Source organism: Microcebus murinus, chromosome 17 (assembly GCF_040939455.1).
Source record: "Microcebus murinus isolate Inina chromosome 17, M.murinus_Inina_mat1.0, whole genome shotgun sequence".
Classification (NCBI taxonomy): Eukaryota; Metazoa; Chordata; class Mammalia; order Primates; family Cheirogaleidae; genus Microcebus; species Microcebus murinus.
The window spans coordinates 47,132,887-47,158,895 of NC_134120.1; the positions used below are offsets into that span (position 1 = coordinate 47,132,887).

A 26,009-nucleotide genomic window follows, 5' to 3' on the forward strand; every position below is an offset into this window, starting at 1 on the left:
CTTCAAATACCCATATAGAGTGTGTATGTATATATCAATGTGTGTGTGTGTGTGTGTGTATATATGTGAGAGAAAGAGAAAGAATGAGTGTACAAATTAAATACTGAACTCTTAATTTTTTTTGGGGGGGGGGGAATCCAGTTCTCTTTCTCTCTTGATTAATAATGAGCATTCATGGAGTACCTTTTAAGTGCCAGGCACTGTGCTATAAGCACATCATTTACATTACTTAATCCTTACAACGCTCTGAAACATAGATAGTTTTGTTATCCCTCATTATGTAACAAGAATATCCAACAGCTAAAATATGGAATCAACCAAAGTGTCCATTAACAGATGACTAGATAAAGAAAGTGTATTTTTATACACAAACACACACACACACACACACACACACACACACACACAATGGTGGAATACTACTCAGCCATAAAAAAATAACTAAATCATGTCTTATGCAGCAACATAGATGGAACTGGAGGCCATTATCCTTAGTGAAATAACTCAGAAGTGGAAAGTCGAATATGGAATGTTCTCCCTTATACGTGGGAGACAAACAATGGGTACGCATCAATATACAGAGTGAAATAATAGACACAGCAGACTCTAAAAGGTGGGAGAGTGGGAGGGGTGTGAGGGATTAAAAATTACCTATTGGGTACAATGTACACTACTTGGGAGATGGGTATGCTAAAAGCCCAGATTCGCCACTATGCAATGTATCTATGTAACAAAACTTGCACTTGTACCCCCTAAATCTATAATAATAATAAAAGAAAATTAAGGCTTAGTGGTGTAAATTTACTTGTTTAAGGTGGTTATTTGGGTCTTCTGAAGCCCTCACCCATGGCTTAGGTACTGGTACCTTATAGGAGTACATTTTGGTCTGTCAAAAGTGGAACACCAAAAGCTTCTGAACCAAATCATTTTATCACACGCTTTGTGAACTGCGCTCTAAACGAACACAGCTGCTGTCAGTCAGCAGAGTGGACTCACGTGGCAGCAGTACAGCTGCTGCTGAGCGTGCGCAGCACGTGGAGACGGATATTACCTTCCAACCTTCTTTATGGGCTTATATCAAACAGATTTCCACGTCTCGTCCCCAACCTCCTCCACACAGCAAAAGAAAGGGACTTCGTACATGTTCTCCTCGCTTGCACAGGCCGGGAGAGGCGGGAGCGCGGGGAGTCCCAGCCTCGTTCAGAATCACTGAAGTTTTGCCAGCACTGAACTTAGAACAACACTGGAGACAGAAAGAAGAGGCGGCTCACATTCCACCCGGCATGCGGTGCCCTCTATTGTCCTGCGGGTGGGAGGGGAAGCCATTTGTAGGGTTGGCTGATATTTTCCTTTTATGCAAATACACTATTTGAAAAATCCATCTGCTTTTCATTACGTTTGAAATTCCCAGAGGCCAAAAGACCATGCCTCCTTCCTTTCTTGTGCACGATGCCCAACACATTATGGACCGTTAGTGAATGGCACATCGTTTTCATATTGCATTGACTAAGAAAGACATTTTCCCAAGAGTCTTGCTTGCTTCAATTTCTCAGCGTGTCGCACAAAGTGTATACATTTCCCAAGAAAAGAAGAATGCTTAAAGCCAGTCTTCCCTGCCTGCGTCTCCTCCCCAAACTCCCATTAATGCTCACTCACCTCTTCCCTGTGCCAATGGGCCCCCCCACCCCCACCTGTTTCACTCTTTTTCCACTCACACCTGGAGAATTTATATGTGAGTCAGGATACGATATTGCCTATCACTTCCAGCACAAGGTGGCAGCTTTACGACTCTTTTGGGGAAACCTTTGATGAGGCATCACTACTGCCACGGACGCTTTTAGAAAAAAAATATTTGGTTGTTCCATAAGGATTTTTTATAACTTTTGTTTTCTGAGAAGTTGGAAAAAAAATTATAAATGTTGATGTTGATGAGTAAAATGGTTGAGAGCAGGGCCTTTGTTGTATTTATCTTTGTACTTTAGTTCATGGCACACGGGAAGGTGCTCGATGAACACTTACTGGAAGTGTAAGTATTCATGTTTCCCTTCAATTATTTCCAAAAACAACTCAACAGTAAGACTTCCCTGTAAAACATGAGGTCAAACAAGCATTACATCTTGATGTTCCTTATCAAATGGCCCAGGTAAAGCACTAAATAGGAGATATTATGGGGACTTTCTCTTACAAACACAGAATAAGACACCCAGATGTTTTCAACAAGGGGGAAGAACACAGTTATCTCTCACTGATTTACACTGCCATGGAAATCTTGAGCTTAGAGCAAAGATTCAAGATCTAAAATGTCACCAGTGATTTTACTTATACATTTTCCTGTTTCACAAGAGAAAGACATGTTAGGTTACTTCCAATATTACAGGGCAACCTCAGGCATCGGGAATAAGAATGTAGCCTGGATTTCTGCCAGGACCTTTGCAGACTTCTGAGTTTGATTCTCCTGTTTCCCTGACAAGTCTAAAGTCCTCCATCATTTGCAGCATGTGAAATAAATTGATCTGTGCATGGAAATATTCATACTCATCAAAAAAATAAAAAAATAAAAACAACAACACAGTAACTACTTGAGTGTATAAAAAGAGAAGCATGTGTCAATCAGGGCCAAATGTCAGCATTTGAAAACCTATAAAAAGAATAAAACTAAAATATCAGAAGAAGCAGAAAGTGTTTATAGTGATGACTCAGAACAGGAGACCAATTTCACAATGTTTCATGTGGCAACAGTTGAATTCACCAAGATTTAAGACTTTCTTATTTTGTTTTTTTTAGTTCCTCTTCTGAAAAAAAAAAGTTTCTTCAAAATCTGCTTAACACTGTAAAGAATACTAAGTTCCACAAAACAAAATAATTTTTTTCACTCATTCATTTCTATCATGCTGATTTGTTTTTGATGTCTTCTCTTTTTACAAACTGTCAAAAACTAGAAACTTTCATTTCCTGAGAGTTCACCACCTTGTAGCTCCATTTATAACAAAATTACAACTTGAAAATAAACTCGGTAATTATTTTATGAATAAACTGAATTTGTAAATATGTTACATGATAATTTTATAAGTGGAACAAACTATAAATAATAATGTATTAGATTATAATTAAATTATATTGTTTAGTGATTAATAATTATAATTTAATATTATATGCAAAATATAATATTATTACATATTATACATATTACTAAGTTATAATGGTCAGAGTGCTTAATTCCTCACCATACATTCCACCCCAAAGGATTAGCCCAAGCCAGTGGTCCCCAACCTTATTGGTACCAGGGACCCGTTTCATGGAAGACAATTTTTCCATGAAGTAGGGGAGGTGGAACCCAGGCGGTGATGCACAGCCCAGTTCCTAACAGGCCTCGGATCAGTACCAGGCCATGGCCCAGGGGTGGGGACCCCAGGCCCAAGCCAACCAGAGTCAGCCTGTTCCCTCTGCCCATAACTAACCTTGGAAAAGATTTGTGACTCAATGTTGGTCGATGAAATGTGAGGGGATGTCCACTGAAGGCCTTCTGGGAAAGATTCATTGTCCCCAAAAAGAAGACAGTGAAATAAAACTTGGAACTGCTACAGCCACCTTGTGACCATTTGTGCCACTTTTTATAATACACACATTTAGATAGATCTTTCTTTTTTTTTTGAGACAGCGTCTCTGTTGCCCTAAGAAGAGTGTCATGGCATGAGCCTAGCTCACAGCAACCTCAAACTCCTGTGCTCAAGTGATTCTCCTGCCTCAGCTTCCCGAGAATCTGGAAATACAGGCACACACCACGATGCCCAGCTAATGTTTCTACTTTTAGTAGACAGGGCGTCTGGTTCTTGCTCAGGCTGGTCTCGAACTCCTGAGCTCAAACGATCCTCCTGCCTCAGCCTCCCAGAGTGCTGGGATTACAGGCATGAGCCACCTCACATGGCCATAGGTAGATCTTTCTAGGGGCAGGGCACTGCTCTAAGTATTAAGTCATCCAATTCTCACAATAACCCCACAGGCAGAGAATTATTCCCATCTTTTAGAGGAGGACACTGAGGTAATGAGAGGTTAACTCGTCCAAGGCTTCTCGCTAGTAAGTGGCAAAGCTGGAAATTGAACCCAGACAGTCTGGCCCCAGCACACATTCTTGTAGTCATGATGCTACACCAGCTCTCCATGAAAGCTGTTCTGACCCCCAGTACGCTCTCTGCCTTAAAAGTGTTATTCTTTGCTGGTGGCCACCAAGCCTTTAAATTGTAAAAGCCCTGCAAGAAAATAGACTCTTCTGATATGCCCTGAACAAACGGTGGGACTGATGGGGGGCAGAGAATACAGGAGTGAGGGCAGTAAGATTTTGATGGAGGGAGGAAATAAATGGGAAGGGTCAGAGAGCACAAGGTCTACTGGACTTCACCAGGGGAGAACTGGGGCAACACCAAGCAAGAGATGCTGGCCCCTGGGGAAGGGGTCAGCAGAGAGCAGGAGGGTTGGAGCAGTCAGCAGTTTAGTGTAGACCTACTGTATACCTGGCCCCTCACATATATTATACACAGGTTTTATAATCTATATATCCTGCAAAGAATATAGAATAATATATTCTTGCCACTCCCATTTCACAGATGAGCAAAGTGAGGCTAACAGAGGTTGGATGACTTCCTGGTAAGGGGCAAAACCAGTGTGTGAACCAGGACTACTGACCCTACAGCCTTGCTTCCAAACTACCCACCACACTGTAGACTGAACACCAAGAGCACCAGAGAGAAAGTGAGAGACAGAAAGAGACATTCTAGTTCACGGCTGTGCTGAGGACTGTGGTTTTTCCTCCAAATTCATGGCCTGAGGACAGCTTTCCTTTTCCCAGGGAGGCTCCAACTGAACAACTCAAATCTTCTAATGAAAGTTGCAGATTTCATCAGCCTTAAGTTGCTTGGAGTTGCCACCAACAGGACCTACCCTCAATGACCAAACACTGGAAACAACCTAAATGTCTTCATGCTGTCTTAACAGAAAAAGAGCTGAGTAGATTTTTTTTCTTTAATTTTTCCAAAAATAAAAACAAACCACATTCAGTTTCAATCCAATTGTTGAAAAAACAAATTATTTCCCCTTCTCTCCCTCCCACATCTTTACGAGGGTTCATAAGTGAATGAAAAACCAGGAAAGCAGGGAGGGGTGCTATACTTAAAGTGGCTTCAGAATTCAGAGCGCCAGTGTTCGATACTATATATTATGAAATTGTGAAATATTTAAGAGCCATGTGCAAACAGCTGCTGATTTTGTCCAGACACATCTACGATGACTTGCTCTCCCATCATAATCTTGGGATGCTCTGAGCGTGGTGGTGTCTGTGCTAAACCAGGTTTAACTCCAGTGTTGACCGAGCCACTGACCTTTTGAGCCTCATCTGTAAATGCAGATAATTCCCACCTCAAAGGATTTCTGGGAAAATTAAATAAATTAATGGGTGGAAAAGACAATAAATATTTAAGACAGGATACTTGGCCAGGTGCGGTGGCGCACACCTATAATACTAGCACTCTGGGAGGCTGAGATGGGCAGATTGAGTTTGAGATCAGCCTCAAGAAGAGCGAGACCCCATCTCTACTAAAAATAGAAAGAAATTAATTGGCCAACTAAAAATATATAGAAAAAACTAACCAGGCATGGTGGCACATGCCTGTAGTCCCAGCTACTCGGGAGGCTAAGGCAGAAAGATCGCTTGAGCTCAGGAGTTTGAGGTTGCTGTGAGCTAGGCTGACGCCATGGCACTCTAGCCAGGGCAAGAGAGTGAGACTCTGTCTCAAAAAAAAAAAAAAAAAGAAAAAAAGACAGGATACTTAATGGTTTCTTTCATATGTTCACATGATTTTTTCTACAGGATTTTAAAAAATCATAATCACATGGCAATGTGGTATGGAACAATTTTTTTTTTTTTGAGACAGAGTCTCACTCTCTTACCCGGGCTAGAGTGCCATAGCGTCACCCTAGCTCACAGCAACCTCAAACTCCTGGGCTCAAGCAATCCTGCTGCCTCAGCCTCCCAAGTAGCTGGGACTACAGGCATGCACCACCATGCCTGGCTAATTTTTTCTATATATATTTTAGTTGGCCAATTAATTTATTTCTATTTATAGTAGAGACGGGGTCTCACCTCTTGCTCAGTCTGGTTTCAAACTCCTGAACTTGAGCAATCCGCCTGCCTCGGCCTCTCAGAGTGCTAGGATTACAGGCGTGAGCCACCACACCTGGCCTGAACAATTTTTTTTTTACTGGGGAGCAAGAAAGATGAGGCAGGGAGGATCTAGCCTACCCAGTGAGACGTCCTCTGGCTGGGACAAGAAGGGAACCCTGACTGGGCCAGAGAAGCTCTTTTACATCAACTTTCCCAAATGTCATTTGATGCCACGTTCTGATAAAGTCAGAAATACCAGCTCCGTTAGGATTTGCAAAACCACACAAATAAAACTCTCCCACTAAGTGATGCAAGCGGCTTTGAACACTTCAAACCCCACAAGGGGCACCATATCAAGCTCTGCTCTCTTACGTTTCCCCTTTCTCCCAGTGTCAGTCCTGTGCCTCATGTCCTACCCTTTCCACTTAGAAATGTTTGGAAAAGGTGCTGCTGGAAAGGACAGCCTCACTGGGCTTATTTAGTCATTCCCTACAGGAAATGATGGAAATTCCTAGCATTCCCATCAGGGAACGGGTAAACTCTGCTGGTGTCAGCCTTCAGAGGGGCTGAGGTGGGAGAGATGCCTGGAGCCCTCCTTGTTGCTGCAGATAGACGGCTTGAAATCTACCCCTTCTCCAAACCCAAAGATGAAGCCACGCTTCCAGGAAAGAGTCTTGAGAGAGGAAAGACAGGCAGCCTGCTTCCCCCAAGCCCAAGCGGCAAGAAGTGAGGCATCCACATGTTTGTGGATGAGCTTTCCAAAGAGAGCTCAGCATCCTCTTGGTCATCGCTCTCAATCCATTGAAAGCAGAAACCCACCACGCGCCTCAGAAAGCAGCTTTCTTTTTGGCTATGTGGCTACGCACGTATGTGCTGTGATTGTTCAGAAGCCTAAATGCTCCTCTATGCATTTAGACATTCAGTTTCTCTAAACCTCTTGGCAAGGAACAGCTCAATGATTTAACCAGAGCCACTGATTTGAAGTTTCAAACGTTTATCTCTTGGGAGGGAGCAGGGGTTGGAAGGAGGGGGCAGCGAAGGTAGTGGGAGCGGGGGTTGAGGGGCAGGGCTCAGGGCTGCGTTCTATTCAGTACATATTTCTCAGGCTGCTTCAACATGCCCAGGGCTGTGTGGGTCAAACTGTTAAAAATATACTTGCTAATCCACAACTATTTTTCAAGGAAAGAAAGGGAAAAAACTTAAAGCCTGGCTTGTTTGAAGCTATAGCTGTAGAGAGGCCTGTGAAGTTGTGTAAAACTATGCAAGGACACATTTCAAAGATGCACTTACTGACCTGGAAGCAAAAGGCATCTGAGAGCCTTTTTTGGACTGTAACCCCTAAATGATTTTTCAGTAGTTCCCTTAGAACTCCTTTTGCACTTAGTTTTTATGAAAACCTTGAGTTCTACTCCATAGAGAATGCTTCCTTTGACTTTTTTTGTTACTGTTTCACAGTTTGTGATTTTCAGATCTTTTTTTGAGCCCCAAGGAAATAATTTTGTCAAAGTTCTGTCAAACACAAACAACAAATGTTTCCAGCTGCCCACAGTTGCTCACTGTAAACCCTTAAATCCACCCGTGATTTTCACAGGCTGAACTCTGTATCTCTTGCTCCTTCATCATTCCAACTTCGGGCATGTATCCTTATATTAGATTATATTCCAAAAATAACACGAGAGAACCGACTGCGACCAATCAATGCAACAAAATCAGTCCAGGGCCCACAGCACAGCAAGGGGCAGAGCAGGCTCCAGAGAGAGCCCACCCGGGACATCCAGGGTGTTGCTAATTCTCTTTCCCTTTCTGCTAAGTATAATAATAAAGGATTCTACAGCTATGGTGATATTTTTAAAGAAAACAGTAGCTGGGAAATTAGTAGAAAACTATCATTGTACCATATATCCTATTCTATCTATAGAAAATAAAAATTAATATACTGGTATAACTCATATCCCAGAAAGTGAACTCTGCCAAATTGTAGCTATAGTTACAATCCCAATTAGCTCTGCATACGGAGGCCAAGAAAAGCTGACCCTCAAAGCCTGAGTAAAGCTTGGAAATGCCCACTTAATTAACCCTTCAAAGTCTCTCCTCATTGAAGCTTTTGTCAGAGGAGCAAAACCATCAGACTGAACTCAATCTCTCCTTTAGACACCTGCCCAGAACTTTGGGGACGGGGCTAGCAAGCTTGACACATGGAAAGGCAGACGAAAAACAGGAGACCTGGTTGAGACTAAGAAGCAACAATGAATCCCTGAATAAACAAGGGATGACTGTGCTGAATGCCATGCTAGAAAATAATCACGCATTTTGAAAAAGATCACACATTTTGCTCTTTGTTGTAATCCTGCACTGAATGTGAAAAAGCACAATAATCTTACGTAAACAGCCTTGACTTCATGTAGCAAATGCTTATGAATAACTCCATATGAATAACTTTGGAAACAGGTCCACGCAGTAAGGATTTGCTATAACAACAGCCCCTGTGTCTTGTGAATAATTAACCCCTAGCTCATCTCTAGTCTAAATTCAGGTTGTGTTTATTGTATTTGCATGAAGACATACCTAAAATTAGATAATAACGAAATGCTCTGTTATCCAGTCTACTTTTCCAAAAATAAAAGCCTACAATATTAGTATCTTCAGAAGTAAATCACATTTTTACATCTCTCCAGAAAAAAGGTTTCAGGCCTGTCACACTTTGATGTTCTGCAGTGGCTGCACCAAAATGTCCAGAGAGCTCTAACAGCCTCAAATCTCAGGAGAGTGACACGACAGCCTTGTGCTTTTACAGTGATATACCTTCAAAGCGTCCATCCATCTGGTGTCTCTCTTAACCTCACCAAAGCCCTATGAGGTAGGTATACTTACCTCCCTTGGTAGGTGTCACTCTTCTTATGGGCTGGTGTAGTATCTGAGGCCCACAGAGTTTAAGTAACTGGTTTCAAGACACAAGAGTAATGAGGGGCAGGGCCTAGAGGGCTGCCCTGTCTCCAGACACCTTCACCACCTACCCGTTGCATGGAAGAGACTTGGCTTTCCTTTAATGGTTAAAGCTTAACGAGACCTGAAGGAATGGGTTCTTGGCTTCTGCTGGATTCAACAACCAGATTTGGCCCCTTCTTACTGAAATTGAAAAACCATCCACCTTCTAAAGAACCAGGTCCAGAGTCCTAGGCCCTATAAAAATGGCAAGGCTTACCCAGTGGGGCCAGAATGGATATCTAGACCACTTTAGGGTTGCAGAGCTGCAGGGTCCCCCTCCAGGACACAGAGTTGTGAAGTAATCTCAACCTCACTGTTGGGTCCTTCCCCAAAACTATATTGGACTGAGAGTTAGGAGATCCAGAATCTTCTAACCCCAGCTCCAGCGAACTTGCTTGAAAGCAAGGACTTAATCTAACTGGGCCTCACCTCTCTTATTTGTAAAGTTAAAGGCTGATTTAAATCATCCCAAAGGCTCTTCCATCTGCAAAAATTCTACTCTAGCCCTATCCTGGATAGCCATCACCTTGCCTAGAAGCTGAACCCAAGGAGTCTCAACATCAGGAACATTTCTTCATAGACTATTCTAAGGTTTCCTGTTTTCACTTCATCTTTCTCTTCCATTTGTACCACTTGGTATCATTCTCTTCACGCCTATTTATGCTCTCCAATACTTGTAAGTTGTTATCCTAGCTCCTCTGAGTCATCAATTTGCAATCCCCATGCATAATTTAACCACCATAAATTAAAATCTTTCCAGCAACATACTATTTTTCATGTCTTCACCAAATCCCCACCCATCTGGCTAATAACATGGTTGTCAAATTTATAAAAACATTTTCTCTCAAGGGCACTCTTTTTAAAGAAACTTTTTGTCTTGGTTCTACTCTCACATTTCTACTGATTTCCAAAACATGCAGGCATTTCAACATTTATTTTGTCTTGTTTGGACAAGTTTGATTTTCTTCTTTATTTTTGCTTGCCATGTTTTTTGTCTGTTTGTCTTGTTTTCCTTTATAATTCTTGGTTTCATCTTTACTCCTACAGCTGCCCTCAGTGACTCCCCCATGGGGAAGCAGAACATACCAATCCAGAAACACGGAATAGTGTAGGAAAGGAGCAGGAATACAGGGGAGGGGAGGAAGAACTGAGCATGGGCTGCTCTGCCAAAGTCGGAACGGAGTTGCTGTGGGCTTGTTGCCACCGCATTCCCACGTTAAAGCCCTGTGTTCTCCCAGAAAGAAATGCAGGAGCGTGTATCCAGAAGGAAAAATGCTAAAGCAACTCAGGAGCCAGAGCAGCTGAGGGTTGTTAACTTGCATCAAAGTCCAGCCAGGAATTTTTTTTTTAAGCAACAGGAAGTAGTTTCATTCTCTTTCATATTCTCTCTCTCTTTCTCTCTCTCTCTCTCTCACACACACACACACACACACACACACACACACACACACACACACATTCTTTTCTCCTCTATCCTTCTCCATTTCCTCTGGCCAAGGCACTAGCCAAGAAGCTAGCTGGTTGGAAAAACCTCAGTTTCCTTGAACTGTCTTTGAAACTTTGCAATTCCCACTGGCATCTCGAAGTGAAACTGCAGGGTCTGAGCAGCACAGTCAAAGCAGAGTAGAGCACCTGTGTGTGGCAGCCTAGGAGGCGGAGGAGCACGTATCAGTTCTGTGTGGCTGCTGTAACAGATCACCACTACCGTGGTGGCTTAAACACTACAAATTCCTTCTCTTACAATTCTGGAGGCCGGAAGTCTGACATCAGCTTCAGCCGGCTAAAATAAAGACGTGAGCAGGACTGCTCCCTCTCCACCACTGCCTTGCCTTTTTCAGCTTCTAGTGGCCACCTGTATTTCTGGACATGCCACACCCATCTCTGCTTCCACCATCACAGCGCCTTCTCTCTGCAGCCAGATCTCCCTCCCTCTCCCTTCCTCTTACAAGGACACTTGTGATGGTCTTTAGGGCCCATCTGGGTAACCCAGGATCATCTCCCCATCTCAAGTTTTTCAATTTAATCACATCTGCAAAGTCCTTTTTGCCATAAGCTACAATTCAGGTTCCAGAAATCAGAGTGTTGGTGTCTTTTAGGGCTGTTGTCAGCCTCCCCCAGAGCATCTGTGTCAAGGTGGGTCCCCCTCGCTCACCCACTAACGCTAAGTTATGAGCAGGAGCCTGAGCAAAAGGTTAGAGATGAGAAAAAAAAGATGTTTCTAAATATCAAAATAGAGAAATCCCATGTATTTTGCTCCTGTCTTGCCACAGATTTACCTTTCCCACCATATTTTTGTCTAGTAAGCAGTCTATTTTATATCCGGTAGACCCAAAAACATCCCATCATTTCCCCATCCATGGGCTCAGCTCCGGCTCCACAGCCCCTCAGAGTTCTGAGAAATCGTCTGCCTGGTAGACAGAAACTCAGTTTCCAGCCAGCATCAGACCTCAGAGCCACAAATATCCATGTGTGTCAAGGGTCCACCAATGGTCCTGGTAAGGTCTCTGAGGGTCTGTCACTGTATCTCAGATTGTGCACCGAGACCGAACACAGCTTTGCTAGAACTCACCAAACCGCTTGTAACCGAAGGACTGCACCTCCTCCTCCTCTGCGAAGTCGTCTGTAGAAGAAAAGACACAACGTTAATCCTGGCAAAGGGCACCGAAGCACTGGGTCGGTGCAGGATTCAACTGTGACCATCTCAACTTGCTCTGTCCCCACCTTTGCCCATGATGCTCGTCACCATGGCATTCCTTATACTCCTGGATCACACCAGGCTTTCTGGGAGAGACCACAGGGTCTCCACTGGCTGTGCCCACTGCTTGGAATGATCTTCCTCCTGTTCTTAATGTGACTCCTTGTAATTCAGATCTCAGCTAGTGTGACCCTTCAAGATGGACCACCCAGCCACTCCCTGTCACCCTACTTTCTCTTAATATTGTTCTCTGGTATCTCCCTCATTCATTTGTGTGTGTGTGAATTTATGGCTGTCATCATGGTTCCTATGAATAGAGGCACTTTGTGTGTCTTGGTTCATGAATAAATCCCCAGAGCCTAGAATGGTGCCTGTCGGAGCAGGGGCTCGATGAGTGTCAGACGAATGATGGGAATAATCAACAGTCCAAGGGGTTAAGTCATCTTCATGTGACCCACTCCAAAGCCCCTCCTTTCAGATGTCTTGGCTCCAGGGTCATCTCTGTCACCAACTGTGGCATCTCAGGAGCCCAGCCTAACTCCTGCAGTGATAACCAAACCCTTCCCCACCCTCCTTCTGTTGGAAAACTGATTCCAACGGATGGTTTCCCAGTAAATACATTTCAAAAGGTGGTCTTGCTGTAGGAATTCCTAAGTGTAGAACTACCATAGAAACAAGCGAGATTCACGTCAGCCAAGTTTTCTACTAAAAGGGCCTAAAATTTCCCTCCTAATGTAGACATGATATGACATGACATGACTCTTTTTTTTTTTTTTTTTTTTTTTTTGAGACAGAGTCTCACTTTGTTGCCCAGGTTAGAGTGAGTGCCGTGGCATCAGTCTAGCTCACAGCAACCTCAAAACTCCTGGGCTCAAGCAATTCTGCTGCCTCAGCCTCCCGAGTAGCTGGGACTACAGGCATGCGCCACCATGCCCAGCTAATTTTTTTTCTATATATATTAGTTGGCCAATTAATTTCTATTTATAGTAGAGACGGGGTCTCGCTCTTGCTCAGGCTGGTCTCGAACTCCTGACCTTGAGCAATCCGCCCGCCTTGTCCTCCCAGAGTGCTAGGATTACAGGCGTGAGCCACCACGTGCGGCCATGACATGACTTTTTATCACATCAATAAAGAACTTCTCATTTTGCAGTTCTGCCAAGCAAGGGTCTAGAAAGGGCAAGCACTGTGCAGACACAATTTCATGTCACTTGTGTAAGGACACTTTTGATGACAAATAAGAGGTGTCAAGGCCAGGCCCTTCCCCAGAGCCCTAACCATTATTCTTTTTCTTCCTTCCCTATTTTTCAGTAGAGAGGGGGTCTCACTCTTGCTCAGGCTGGTCTCGAACTCCTAACCTCAAGTGATCTGCCCACCTTGGCCTCCTAGAGTGCTAGAATTACAGGCATGAGCCACTGAGCCTGGCCCATTATCCTTGAGTTGGCCACCAAGACCTCCCCAGCACTCAGCTTTCTCCCCATGGGTGGCTCAGCTCAAAGGTATTTAGTCAGCACTTACATGGATCAGAGATTGCCAGGCTGTGGGCTTAAGAGATGAGGAAGTCACAGGCCCTCACCTTGGCTTTCAAGACGAGAGGCATATGAGGGAAAACAAAGCCTCGGTTGTAGTCTTTTTCAACCCCCAAATGGGACACAACCTAGCTATATCTGAACCCTGACATGTTACAGAGAATCCAAGATGTATGATATCATATCGCAACATGCTGACCCTTAGAATGCTAGTTTATGATAATGCATTTATAAAAACACAGGTGAGAGAGCATATAGAGAGGTGTGAGATCTCTGCCATTGTCTCCTTATTCTGATGACAGAGAAGAGATCTTGGTTAGGAATCTAGAAGGCCAGATATTTATAATCAAAGCAGACTTCTTATGTCAGAGGTTAAATCTTTGGTTCTTTCTGCATGGAAGAACCTTCTTACAACCAAGAGAACAGCGCCATTCTCACTGTCTGAGTGCCTGGTTAGCCCAGGAGGTACAGATCAAGCCCATACTCCAGCCTGCTTTACTAAGGAATCTATCACATTCATGGCTGAGGCCGGCTCTAGTCTCAGTTAAAGAAAAATCCTTGGCCAGACACGGTGGCTCACGCCTGTAATCCTAGCACCCTGGGAGACCGAGGTGGGCGGATTGCTCAAGGTTAGGAGTTCAAAACCAGCCTGAGCAAGAGCAAGACCCCGTCTCTACTATAAATAGAAAGAAATTAATTGGTCAACTAATATATATAGAAAAAATTAGCCGGGCATGGTGGCGCATGCCTGTAGTCCCAGCTACTGGGGAGGCTGAGGCAGGAGGATTGCTTGAGCCCAGGAATTTGAGGTTGCTGTGAGCTAGGATGACGCCATGGCACTCACTCTAGCCTGGGCAACAAAGCGAGACTCTGTCTCAAGGAAAGAAAGGAAAAAAGGAAAGAAAGGAAAGGAGGGAGGGAGGGAGGGAGACCCTTATCTGCTGCTGCTTCTTGGAAGTTCATTCATTCATTTAATAAATACATGCTTGCAGCCTGGCAGAGCTGATGAGACATGAATGTCATTACCAAGGCCCCCCAGACGTCAGTCCCCCGAGCCAGCTCTACCCACTACACTGGCCTTGCAGCAGAATCCACTCACACTCAGACCCTGTGGGCCACGGAAACATCGCTGAAGATGTCACCGTGGAAACAAAAGAGCAGGTTTGTGCTGCGCCCCCAACAGTGAACAGCTTAAAATTTCCCATTAGACCTTTCTGTTCTCCCAGAAGCTTACTCCAGCAGGCTACCATTAGCCTGTTTGTTTGTTTGTTTTCTTTTTCCTCTCAGATCTTTTTCCCATGCAGCATTTAGTCTGACTGACTCCTCTCTCCTTCTTGAAATCTCCCTGGGAACTTCAGATTTCTCCTATTTTTGTTATGAAAGCAATTCAGTTCTGCCCCTGCTTCTACCTCCAAATTGTCATACTCGAACCCATGAGGGGTTCAAGAAAACGAAGGCCTTGAGGCCACCAATAACATCGCTGGGGAGGAGCCCCGGCTTCTTGTCTTAACACTCACCCCAAAGGACTAGGGGTTCTTATAACAGCTACTAGGAGGATAAAAATTTCTCTGTCTTATCCAACTCTAAGATATAAAATTACATGAGATAAAAGGGGTACAAGTAAGGCACCCCACATAAGTTTTGACTGGAATTATCAGGGAAGGTCTCATAGAGAAGTGCTTAAATCAGTCTTTATCCATGGTTTTTTCTTCAGGGGAGACAAGGGGAGACTGAAAAACACTGCATATTATATCTTTTTCTTGTAAAATCATAATAGTTTTCGAACTATTACGTACTCTGAGAAGTGCTAAGAGAAGAAAAAGAAGCTTGTTTAAAGCTTGGTGCACACAGTCCCTTGGCTTGGATGGTCCTTCAGAGACCACGTGCAAATTTTATCAGCTGCTCAGTTAACACCTGGCAGTATAGTTGGGCGTGTGAGGACTTGAGGAAGAGGAAGAGGACAAAAGCTGATAGGGTTGATGGTAATGAAGATGACCTAGATTCAGCTGTAACTGCCATAGGAGAAAGAATGATCGTCAGTGCTCCTAATGACTGAACATTCTAGGGCCCACAAGGGCTGACAAACAGGTTTCATTAAGACAACTAGGCCATTATTACATGCAATATTATATTCTGTTCTCAAAACCTCTTCCTCACACTGTGTAGATCCAAGCTCAGTGTGGCCCAGATTGTCTTCGTAGTTTCAGGGCCTGCAAAAGTGATGCACTCAAATAAAGAGATTCTTCCAAGACCAATCTCCTTAGAAACTTGCCACTTTCCAAAATCTGTCTCTGACAGTCAAAGCCACAGAATTACTACACTCCTACATGAGTAAGGATGTGGTTAAGATTTAAGATCTCTAAATTCTGCGGTGGCCATAACTCAATCCCTGCTTCTGACAGCAGTTTGTCTACAGGGAAGAAGCAACCTTAACATATTAAATAACAAAAAGCATTTAAGACTTGTAACTAGAGCTCAAGACCAGCCTGAGCAAGCAAGACCTCGTCTCTACCAAAAATAGAAAAAATTAGCCGGGCATGGTGGTGTGTGCCTGTAGTCCCAGCTACTCGGGAGGCTGAGGCAGAAGGATCGCTTGAGCCCAGGAGTTTGAGGTTGGGAGCTAGGCTGATGCCACGGGACTCTAGCCCAGGCAACAGAGTGAGACCCTGTCTCGGAGAAAAAAAAAAAAAAAAAAAGACTTATATCTGTAAGAAAATATTTTCTTGGCTTCCATAGCTGGACTTTAGCATTTTCCTTTTAATATCTATGGGCTATGCCATATTTTGCTTGCCTATTTTGAAACGTGATTTTTATTCATTAATTGTTTTTACTTTCCTTGGTAACTGGCATAGAGCCACGTTGGCCAGAAATTTCATGACAGAGAACACTGAACAGAACTGGGCTGCTGGTTTATTCTCTGAGCCTTGCTGCTTCAGGGTACCATGAGTTCAAGGGAAGGTTAGTATAGTTGGTTAAAAGAGTTAAGAATCACACATATTAAAATGTTCCAGTCAATCTGTGGACCAAGTTGTAGTACACTCCCTTTGTGTCGATGTGACCAGCAGTACTGAACCCAGTCTGTCTTATATTCCAGTTCTGGTTCTGATACCACCAGCTGGAAAGCCATTTGAAAACAGGAAACTTGTCACACTGTACCCTCAGCAACTAACACATTTACGGCACATGACAGGCACATGAAAATTAAGCAAATTAGAGATATACGTGTCTCTTTCTCTCCCCCTAGCTCATGAATTCCTGAAGACAAAAGATCAAGTCCTTTCCCTTTTTGAATACCCACCATGTTTGGAGATGATAAGAGAATTAATACTTAGTCGGTACCTACTGAAAGCCAGGTACTTCATATGTTGTTACATTTCTGTTTTACAGATGAGACAACTGAGGTTCAGAGAAGCTACATTAATTTGATCCAAGCTCTCATGGCTTGTGAGTAGCCAGACCAGGAGTAAGACCCAGGTCTGTGGGACTCTGGAGTTCTGCACCATGATGATAGCTGACCCATAGGCCAAAGAAACTGTACCCTGTGCTAGCAGTGTACAGTGTATAGAATCCCGAAAAAGCTTAGGAATTTGGGACATGGGTAACTCTGGAAAAGAAATAAAGATGTGGCTAAAATAGGAGGATTGGCTGAACATATGTTTAAGAAGCAGTTAGCTGTAATCAAAAAGACAATACGTTTGGGCAAGGATATAGAGAAATTAGGACCTCACACACTGCTGGTGGGAATGCAAAATGATGCAGTCACTGTGGAAAACAGTCTGCCTTTCTCAAAAAGTTAAACATAGAGTCACCATATGATCTAGCAATTCTATTCCTAGCTATGTGCCCAAGAGAAATGAAAGCATAGGTCCACACAAAAACTTGTACATGAATGTTTGTAGCAGCATTATTCGTAATAGCAAAAAAGGAGAGACAAATGTTCAACAAATAAATGGATAATGGTATACCCATACAAAGAAATATTATTCAGCAATAAAAAGAAATGAAGCACTGACACATACTAAATATGGATAAACCTTGAAAACATTATGCTAAGTGAAACAGCCAGTCACAAAAGGACACATATTGTATGATTCCATTTATATGAAATGTTTACATTAGGGAAATCTATAGATTCAGAAAGCAAATTAATATTTGTCTAGGGTTGGAGGTCTTGAGAGGATATGGGGAGGGACTGTTAATGGATATGGGGTTATTTTGGGGGGTGATGAAACTGTTCTAAAATTAATTATAATGATGGTTGAGGCCGGGCACGGTGGCTCACGCCTGTCATCCTAGCGCTCTGGGAGGCCAAGGCAGGAGGATCATTTGAGCTCAGGAGTTCAAGACCAGCCTGAGCAAGAGCGAGACCCTGTCTCTACTAAAAATAGAAAGAAATTAGCTGGGCAACTAAAAATAGAAAATAAGCTGGGCACGGTGGCGCTCGCCTGAATTCCCAGCTACTCAGGAGGCTGAGGCAGAAGGATGGCTTGAGCCCAAGAGTTTGAGGTTGCTGTGAGCTAGGCTGATGCCACAGCACTCTAGCCCAAGCAATAGAGCCAGACTCTGTCTCAAAAAAAAAAAAAAAAAAAAGATGGTTGAAAAATCTGTGGATATAAAAAAAATAAATAAATCATTGAATTGCACTCTTTAAATGGATGATTTCTATAGTTTGTGGGGGGAAAAAAGCAGTTGGACCTCACTGCCCCTAGACTCCCAACAGAGCTGGATAACTGATCCCTGACCACAGCAGATCAAAGGTTTATTATCAGGAGACTTTAAAACAAAAGTTCTCTGGCCGGGCGTGGTAGCTTCACGCCTGTAATCCTAGCACTCTAGAAGGCTGAGGCAGGAGAATTGTTTGACCTCAGGAGTTCGAGACCAGCCTGAGCAAGAAAGAGACCCCATCTCTACCAAAAAAATAGAAAGAGGCTGGGCACAGTGGTTCACGCCTGTAGTCCTAGCACTCTGAGAGGCCGAGGTGGGAGGATCGCTCAAGGTCAGGAGTTTGAAACCAGCCTCAGCAAGACCTTATCTCTACTAAAAATAGAAAGAAATAAACTGGCCAACTAAAATATATACAAAAAATTAGCTGGGCATGGTGCGCGTGCTTGTAGTCCCAGCTACTCGGGAGGCTGAGGCAGGAGGATTGCTTGAGCCCAGGAGTTTGAGGTTGCTGTGAGCTAGGCTGACGCCACGGCACTCTAGCCTGGACAACAGAGCAAGACTCTGTCTCAAAAAAAAAAAAAGTTCTCCTGTCTAGTGGACACCAAGACCAGTAGGTGGGGGGGACTAGACTGAGATCAGGGGAAAAGTAAAAGTTCACCTGCTGAATGTTCAAACCTGAGTCCTCTTCTCACTCAGTCAACCAGACTATCCTCTCCAGGCTAAAGATTAGAAGGTTCTTCCCAGGGGAATTTGATCAGCAACGAAAAAATAAATGGTTCTTATTTCAGGAGATCCTCAACAGAGCAGCCCAATCAGATCAGTTTAAAATGATGGTCAGAGTTCACAACATATAAGGAGGTTTCAATTAACCTTTATAATGCTCTGCTCTTAAATAGGACGAGATAGCCAAGGGTCACCAGACAAGTGACACAGCCTCTAACATGAAAAGACAAATATGAAAAATAAATACCATTGATATACCTACAAAGATAAGAGAAGATAATGTATCCATAAAATAAGAATGGGATGCTATAAAAAAAAAAAAAAAAAAAAAGCAACCATCAAGCTAGGTGTGGTGGTGCACACCTATAGTCCCAACTACTCAGAAGGCTGAGGTGGGAGGATTGCTTGTGCCCAGGAGTTGGAGACTGTAGTACACTATGATGATGCCTACAAATAGCCACTGTACTCCAGCCTAGACAACATAGCAAGATCCTCCCACCTCTAAAATAAATAAATAAAGCAACCATCAGAGAAAAAGAAAGAACTCTTAGAAATTAAAAATATGATCACAGAAATGAAATCTCAGTGGAAGGGTTGGAAGAGTCAAAATACTACAGCAGGTGGAAGAAAAATAAATAAAAAAGAGTAAAGATAAGAAATAACTAAAGATTCAATTTAGGGTGTCCAATTTCAAGTAACAGGTGTTTCAGGAAAAAGAACAGAGGGAGGGAGCCATGGGAGGAGTCACTGAACCACACTGTCCAGCATTGAAGGGACATGAATCTCCAGAATGAAAGGGCCCATCGCTGCCCAGCATAAAGAAAGGAAAGAGAGCCACAGTAAGGCACATCATCATAAAATTTCAGAACACTGAGGACGAAAAGAAAATCCTAAAAACTTCCAGATGGGAGGGGAAAAACCCAGAACACTTACAAGAATTAAAGAAATAAAAATAAAACAAGAACAGCTTCACAATTCTCAGCAACGAAGCTGGAAGCTAAAAGAAAATACAGCAATGCTTTCGAAATTCTAAGCATAAATTGTTTCCAATACAGAAGGCTCTCAATTCAATAAGGTGGTAGCATAAGGACTTTTTCAGACTGACAAGAGTCCCAAAAAATGTACCTCCCATGTGTACTTGTGTTGAGAAGTTACTGGAGAATGTATTCCAGTAAAATAAGGAACATACTGGAATACAGGCTCTGTAAGAAAAAAAAATAAATAAAAAAAAATAAAAATAAAAATAATAAAAAAAAAAAAAATAAGGAACAAACCCAGTGTGTGTGCATGTGTCTGTGTGCATCTGTGTGTGTGTGTGTGTGTGTGTGTGTGTGTACCCTAACCTAACCCTAACACTGAGCCAGTCAGAAAGCTCCAGGATAAAAATAAGAGAATACCTAATATGTCTGAACACATTGGGGAGGAGATTTGGGGAAGAGACCCTAGGGATGAATCATTATGTGTACTTTGGGAGCTCAACAAACAGAATAGCAAGAGGATTATTAATTGGGGGGGGGGGGGATGTTATGCAAGAAAGAAATATGACTTGGCTGTGAATAGCAATGACATCACCATAATAATATCAACACTGAATACTGACCTAAGCGAGATTACACTATAACTGTATTGGGAGGATGGAGGGGACTAGGAGGTATATGTGAGGGCTGTTAGGTGGAGGTGGAAGATGAAAGAGAACTAAACCCTCATTTGCTATAAAGGAAGTCAATTACAATGCCTAAGATTAAAAAAAAGCAGCAGCAGCAGCAATAGCACCACAAACTTATCTCAGAAAGAACAGGGGTTGTGAGAGAGCGTCCCATAAAGGGCTACCAACAATTAATTCTTCCCAGCCTTTCATGCCCAAGTCCACTTCCTTCCCCTTGAATCTGGGCAGGCCCCTGACTTGCTCTGGCCCATGGAATGTGGCAGAAGAGTCAATGGGTGACTTAGAGGCCCAAGCCTGAGAGGTCTGTCAGCTTCTGTTTTCACACCCTGCCTGCCCTGCTGGACTAGAAGCCCCCTGGACAGAGAGAATCACTGGGGGATGAGAGACTCTTGAGAGAGACAGAGATAGACAGACAGACAGACAGACACCAGGCAGCCCTCATCTGTGACAACCACTCCCGGTGATTCTCCAGACTCCTGTGGGAAGCCACGCACCCAACCCGGCCTGACTTACAGAATTGTGAGCAAAGAAACAGCTGCCGTTTGGGGATGGTTTGTTAGGCAGGCATCAGTAGGTAACTGAAAGAGAAATAAGTGCCAAAAGAAAATGGTAAAAAATTATCAAGAGGCTGCCTCTGGGAAATGGAAAATGGTGAAATGAATGTGGCCAGGGCAGGAAACTGTTGTTTTTCATAATAAACCTGTGATATTATTTGACTCTTCAAACTACATACATCAATAACTTTGATAAAAAATAAAGTGAACAAACAAAGGAATATAAATAGAAGATAAATCAGGCAAACAAAAAGCAAAGTGTTCAGGTCTGACAGATGCTGACAACAGGTCAGAGTGTGGAATTCAACCTGAAACAACAGAAGAAAAAGTTGGAACTTGGAGCCTTAAATACATGGCATAAAGTAGGTTTCCAACAAATGCCAAATTGAACAACACAGCAGATTCAGACTCTTTAGGAGCCAGGCTGAAGGACTGTGGACAGGAGCCAGGCTGAATTTAGACTCCTCTTTCTAGCTGGACTCAGTGGTGCTGTCTACACACGTGTGGCCATCTGCCACAGCTTATACCTGGATGCATCCCCAGCTTTTGTATACTGTATTTGTCATTATTCTTATAATAAAACAGTATGGGCCCATTGGTTGTTAAAATATTTAACTGCTTCCAACCAGCTTAGTGAGCAGCCTCTGTTCTGAGCATTCCTGCAAATTGTCCCCACGTGTGCCCACCATTACTACCTATCATCATAGGACACTGTCCCTACACCCCTGAGGCCAGATGCCCAGTGCCATCTGGACAGGAGTCTACAAGCCACCCTCCACTGGCCAGTGCTCCATGGAGTTCCTTTCACATGAGAACTGTGGTTTTCCTAGTGTGTCACCAAGTTGCTAAACATTTTGGGTATCCCCTTGATGGTGCTGTGATATTCTGGAAGACTTCCTTCCTGACACCAGAGGCTGATGTAATTAATGGTGAAGCTCCGGCTTTGGAATTCAAGGACCTGGGTTTGAAGACCAGCTTCACCTTATACGGGCAATAAATCTGCAACTGCCTCTCAGTCTTCCATAAGGTGGAACCTATTAATATAATTCCTCTCTTACATATTTTGGGGAGGGAAATGTGAACTGATAAATGGAAAACACCTGACACATATTGGCTGCTTAATACGAGTTTTGTTTGAAGTAACAAGGCAGTAACAAGCAAGTAACATACTCGTAATCCCAGCACTCTGGGAGGGCAAGGTGGGAGGATTGCTTGAGCTCAGGCCTGAGCAGGAGTGAGACCCTATCTCTACTAAGAATAGGAAAAACTTAGCTGGGCATGGTGGCATGTGCCTGTCGTCCCAGCTACTCGGGAGGATGAGGCAGGAGGATTGCTTGAGCCCAGGAGTTTGAGGTTGCCATGAGCTATGATGACACCAAGGCGAGCTAGCCAGGACAACAGAGTTAGACTCTTTCTCACCAAAAAAATAAATAAATAAATAAATAAATAAAAGAAGGCAGAGGCAATGATAACAAACTACTATGCTTTAAGGTCCAAAACAAATATCCCAGGACTTCAATGTTCATGAAATGTGGGATAGCTTTAGGTTTTACTTTAATCATTTGGTTTCAAAAGATGCAAAAACTCCAGACTAAGGTGACTATTTGGGGCCAGCAGGAAACTTTGTTTAGCAAAAAAGTAATACATGGGGTGGGTTCTATTTGGGCTTCAGCAAATTGGCACAGAAGTATCTATTTGCCATTGAAGATGATTAATCTTAACATATCCTGGACTGTCAAAACTGAAGAAAGACATCTTTAATCTTGATTTAACCCTCAGTGCAGTATCAGTGATATCTGCCCTGGTTTTATAGCTTTACAAATGTAAAACTTTATCTGGTTCCCTGCATAGTTTCCTTCCCCCCTGCCCCCCCCCCCCCACTTGCTGATATTTCTGGAATATAGTTATTAAGTATTCTGCAAGTGAATGAGCTCAAAGCAGTGTAATAAAGTGTTTCAGGTTCAGGATATTTTAAGGAGTAATTAGAGCTGCCTTCCATTCAACTGCTCTGAATGGATGAAGGAATGTGTAGTAATATAAATACTTGTAGATTATGCACAAGTATTACAGGAGGATTTATTTCAATTACTCAGCTGCTTTATGAATTTTATGTTTTGCAACAATAGGATCACTTTTTGATTCAGTGATACAGATTTCTGTTTAAGTCAAACTTACAGACACCAAATGACTCTAATTTCTGGCACAACTTGCTATTCTGATGCTTGTAAAAGCAGTGGATTTTAGGATAAAGAGACATAGGTACTTTAATTCTTCCTTTACAGTCAAACAAAATTGGGGGAGGGGTGTTTTTGTTACTACCCTTAGGTGGTCACGGGGGCTAAACTAGATTTCCCCACAGCCTTAAGAGCAAATGCAACATTCAGAACCTTTATACCTGCGTCCATCATGCATAGGTAACTACAGAGAAGGTGTTGAGCTTCCCTTTCTTCTATGAGGAACATTCTCATCCAGTCGTGTTAATCGTGTTAACACACAAGAGTCACGATGAGGACTTGAATTCCTGCCTCAAATTTCATAATGGCCTTGAAAGGGCCTACATGGGTGACTTGGCAAGAAAAACGAATGCCATCTACTTCTCTGGGGGCACAAGAAAATAAGTGGTCTTTGTTTACAAATAACACTGATACATCTTTTTGTTTTGAAATTACTTAACTATATGTATAGATTATCTAAATAATTATGCCAAGCCGGGCGCGGTGGCTCACGCCTGTAATCCTAGCACTCTGGGAGGCTGAGGCGGGCGGATTGCTCAAGGTCAGGAGTTCGAAACCAGCCTGAGCAAGAGCGAGACCCCGTCTCTACTATAAATAGAAAGAAATTAATTGGCCAACTAATGTATATATATATAAAATTAGCCGGGCATGGTGGTGCATGCCTGTAGTCCCAGCTACTCGGGAGGCTGAGGCAGCAGGATTGCTTGAGCCCAGGAGCTTGAGGTTGCTGTGAGCTAGGCTGACGCCACGGCACTCACTCTAGCCTGGGCAACAAGCGAGACTCTGTCTCAAAAAAAAAAAAAAAAAAAAAAAAAAAATAATTATGCCAAAGCAATATACCATAATTAATTACAAATGATGAACCAAAATTTTGAGTTTAATAGACAACGCTCGAGAAAACTCTGATTTCCTCTCACCTCCCACACTAAAATGCCACATTTAAAGGTCTCAAGGTGGCCCTGATGCACCCTTTGCCTCTCAAAATATTTTTCTTTAATGATGTTTACCCTATTAGCATAATATAATCTAAAATATCTAAAATCCAAGATAATGAATTAGCTCAAATCTCTCGTCTAAATGAAAATGTCCCTGTGTTCAGGTATCTGAACCTCAAATAGGGCACTTTCTTCTTTACCGGGGAGTCTACTGGTTTATACATAAATCTTTTCTGCTTGTCAGAGTGCAAACTCTTGGGAGCACAGAGGCTATATTTTATTCATTTTATTTGATGTTTCTACAGTGCCTTGCACATAGAAAGTACATACTAAATATTTGTCTACAGAATACATGAAAGCTAGTTAGGACTTGATGGCCCAATTGTAAATAACAAATAAAACAGGAATATGACAGCTTAATGGAAAATTAACACTACCAATGAAATAGACATGATGTCACATGGTTAAAAAACATATTTATACATACATCTGTCCAAATGTTTATTTAGAGACAAATTTGCTTAATGTTGTGATTCCTTGATGTCATATCCCTACTGAATAAAACTCAACACTGGATTTGAGACACAGATCTTTAAAAATAGTATGTCATCGCTAGTAGGCACATGAATAATAGTGGTTCTAAAAAACGTAGTGCTCCTAGGCAAATATATTTACATATATTTATCAATTTTCTACCACTATGGTAACAAATAGGAAAACTGTACCATTACTACAATTACAAACTTCACTATAAGTATGCTCCCTGCATTTTGGGTAGGGCTGATTTTTGACTACCATCCCGACTAGGACAAGGACAGGAGTGACGGCACCTGGAACTAATACTAACATGGTTCCCCACATAGAACACAACTCATTCCTCCTGCCGCTGAGGTCAGTTTTAACACATTTGCAATTTGAAAGTTACTTTAAATTCAAAACCAAAATGTTGCCTTCAGGGTCTAAACTATATCACTTGATTAAATTAACATTGATGGTTGATGGCTGGCAATTAACTTGCTGCCTGGAAGAAGTAGCAGGTTATAATAATAACACAGTATTAGAAGGACTAAAACATCTTGAGTTCCTATTGTATGCTAGACACAATTTAAGCAATTGATCTATGCTGACGTATTTAAGCCTCAAAACCACCCTCCAGGTAGAGGCCAATATTGTCCCCCATTTGACAGATAAAGAAACTGGGGCCCCAGGGAGTTGCCCAATTTGCCAGCAGGCCCCAGGCTCCCTGGTTTCAGAGCCCACACTCCTCACTACCACACAGAGATGGTCAGGTTCAACACCTGGCTTCACTAAGCATGAGTGTATTTTATGAGATGGTTATACACTGAAGCATATATTATCTACTTTAAAGTTGGACTATTTTACCTTTGAATAATAAATTATTTTATAAACATCAGCTAGTTTAACATTTCTATGTCATAAGAAAATGACCCAAGTGCGAAGAAGTGTGGCTCCTTCCACAGAGCTAAAGACAAGTTAGTTTGTCAAACATCCAATTTCTCAGGCTACTGAATAACACCTCACATGTTACTGAGTTATAATAGCAAGTCATTCAGTAAGCAGAAAGGAGTCATGATTAATCCAAGTCTAATAAATATTTAAATTTATATCTCTCCTCTTATGCTGAAAAATACATTTATTTTATAATTTTTAAGAGTACTGACTATTCATGATAAATTCTGAGGTTAAGAAAGCTCCTAGGGTCTCTCTCCTTGGAATCTTAATTTGGGATTAGGAATTTCTGTTTATATTGGCTTTCCCTGCTGTATAATTACAAAAGTCCCCTTTCAGGGTACGATATGGGTTTTGGCTCTTCAAATGTCACTCAAAAAGACATCAAATCACTGCTTGATT

The 26,009-nt window shown here is 42.6% G+C and overlaps 1 protein-coding gene across 1 annotated transcript in view; it reads right to left on the bottom strand.

Annotated features, from left to right (window-relative positions):
• The window catches only part of COLEC12 (collectin subfamily member 12), a 167,468-nt gene that overhangs the window by 134,590 nt on the left and 6,869 nt on the right, over positions 1-26,009 (bottom strand). Inside the window, exon 2 of the mRNA XM_012746081.3 lies at positions 11,709-11,759. Within this exon, the coding sequence (XP_012601535.1) occupies positions 11,709-11,759 (51 nt within the window). The remainder of the gene's footprint in view (positions 1-11,708; positions 11,760-26,009) is intronic.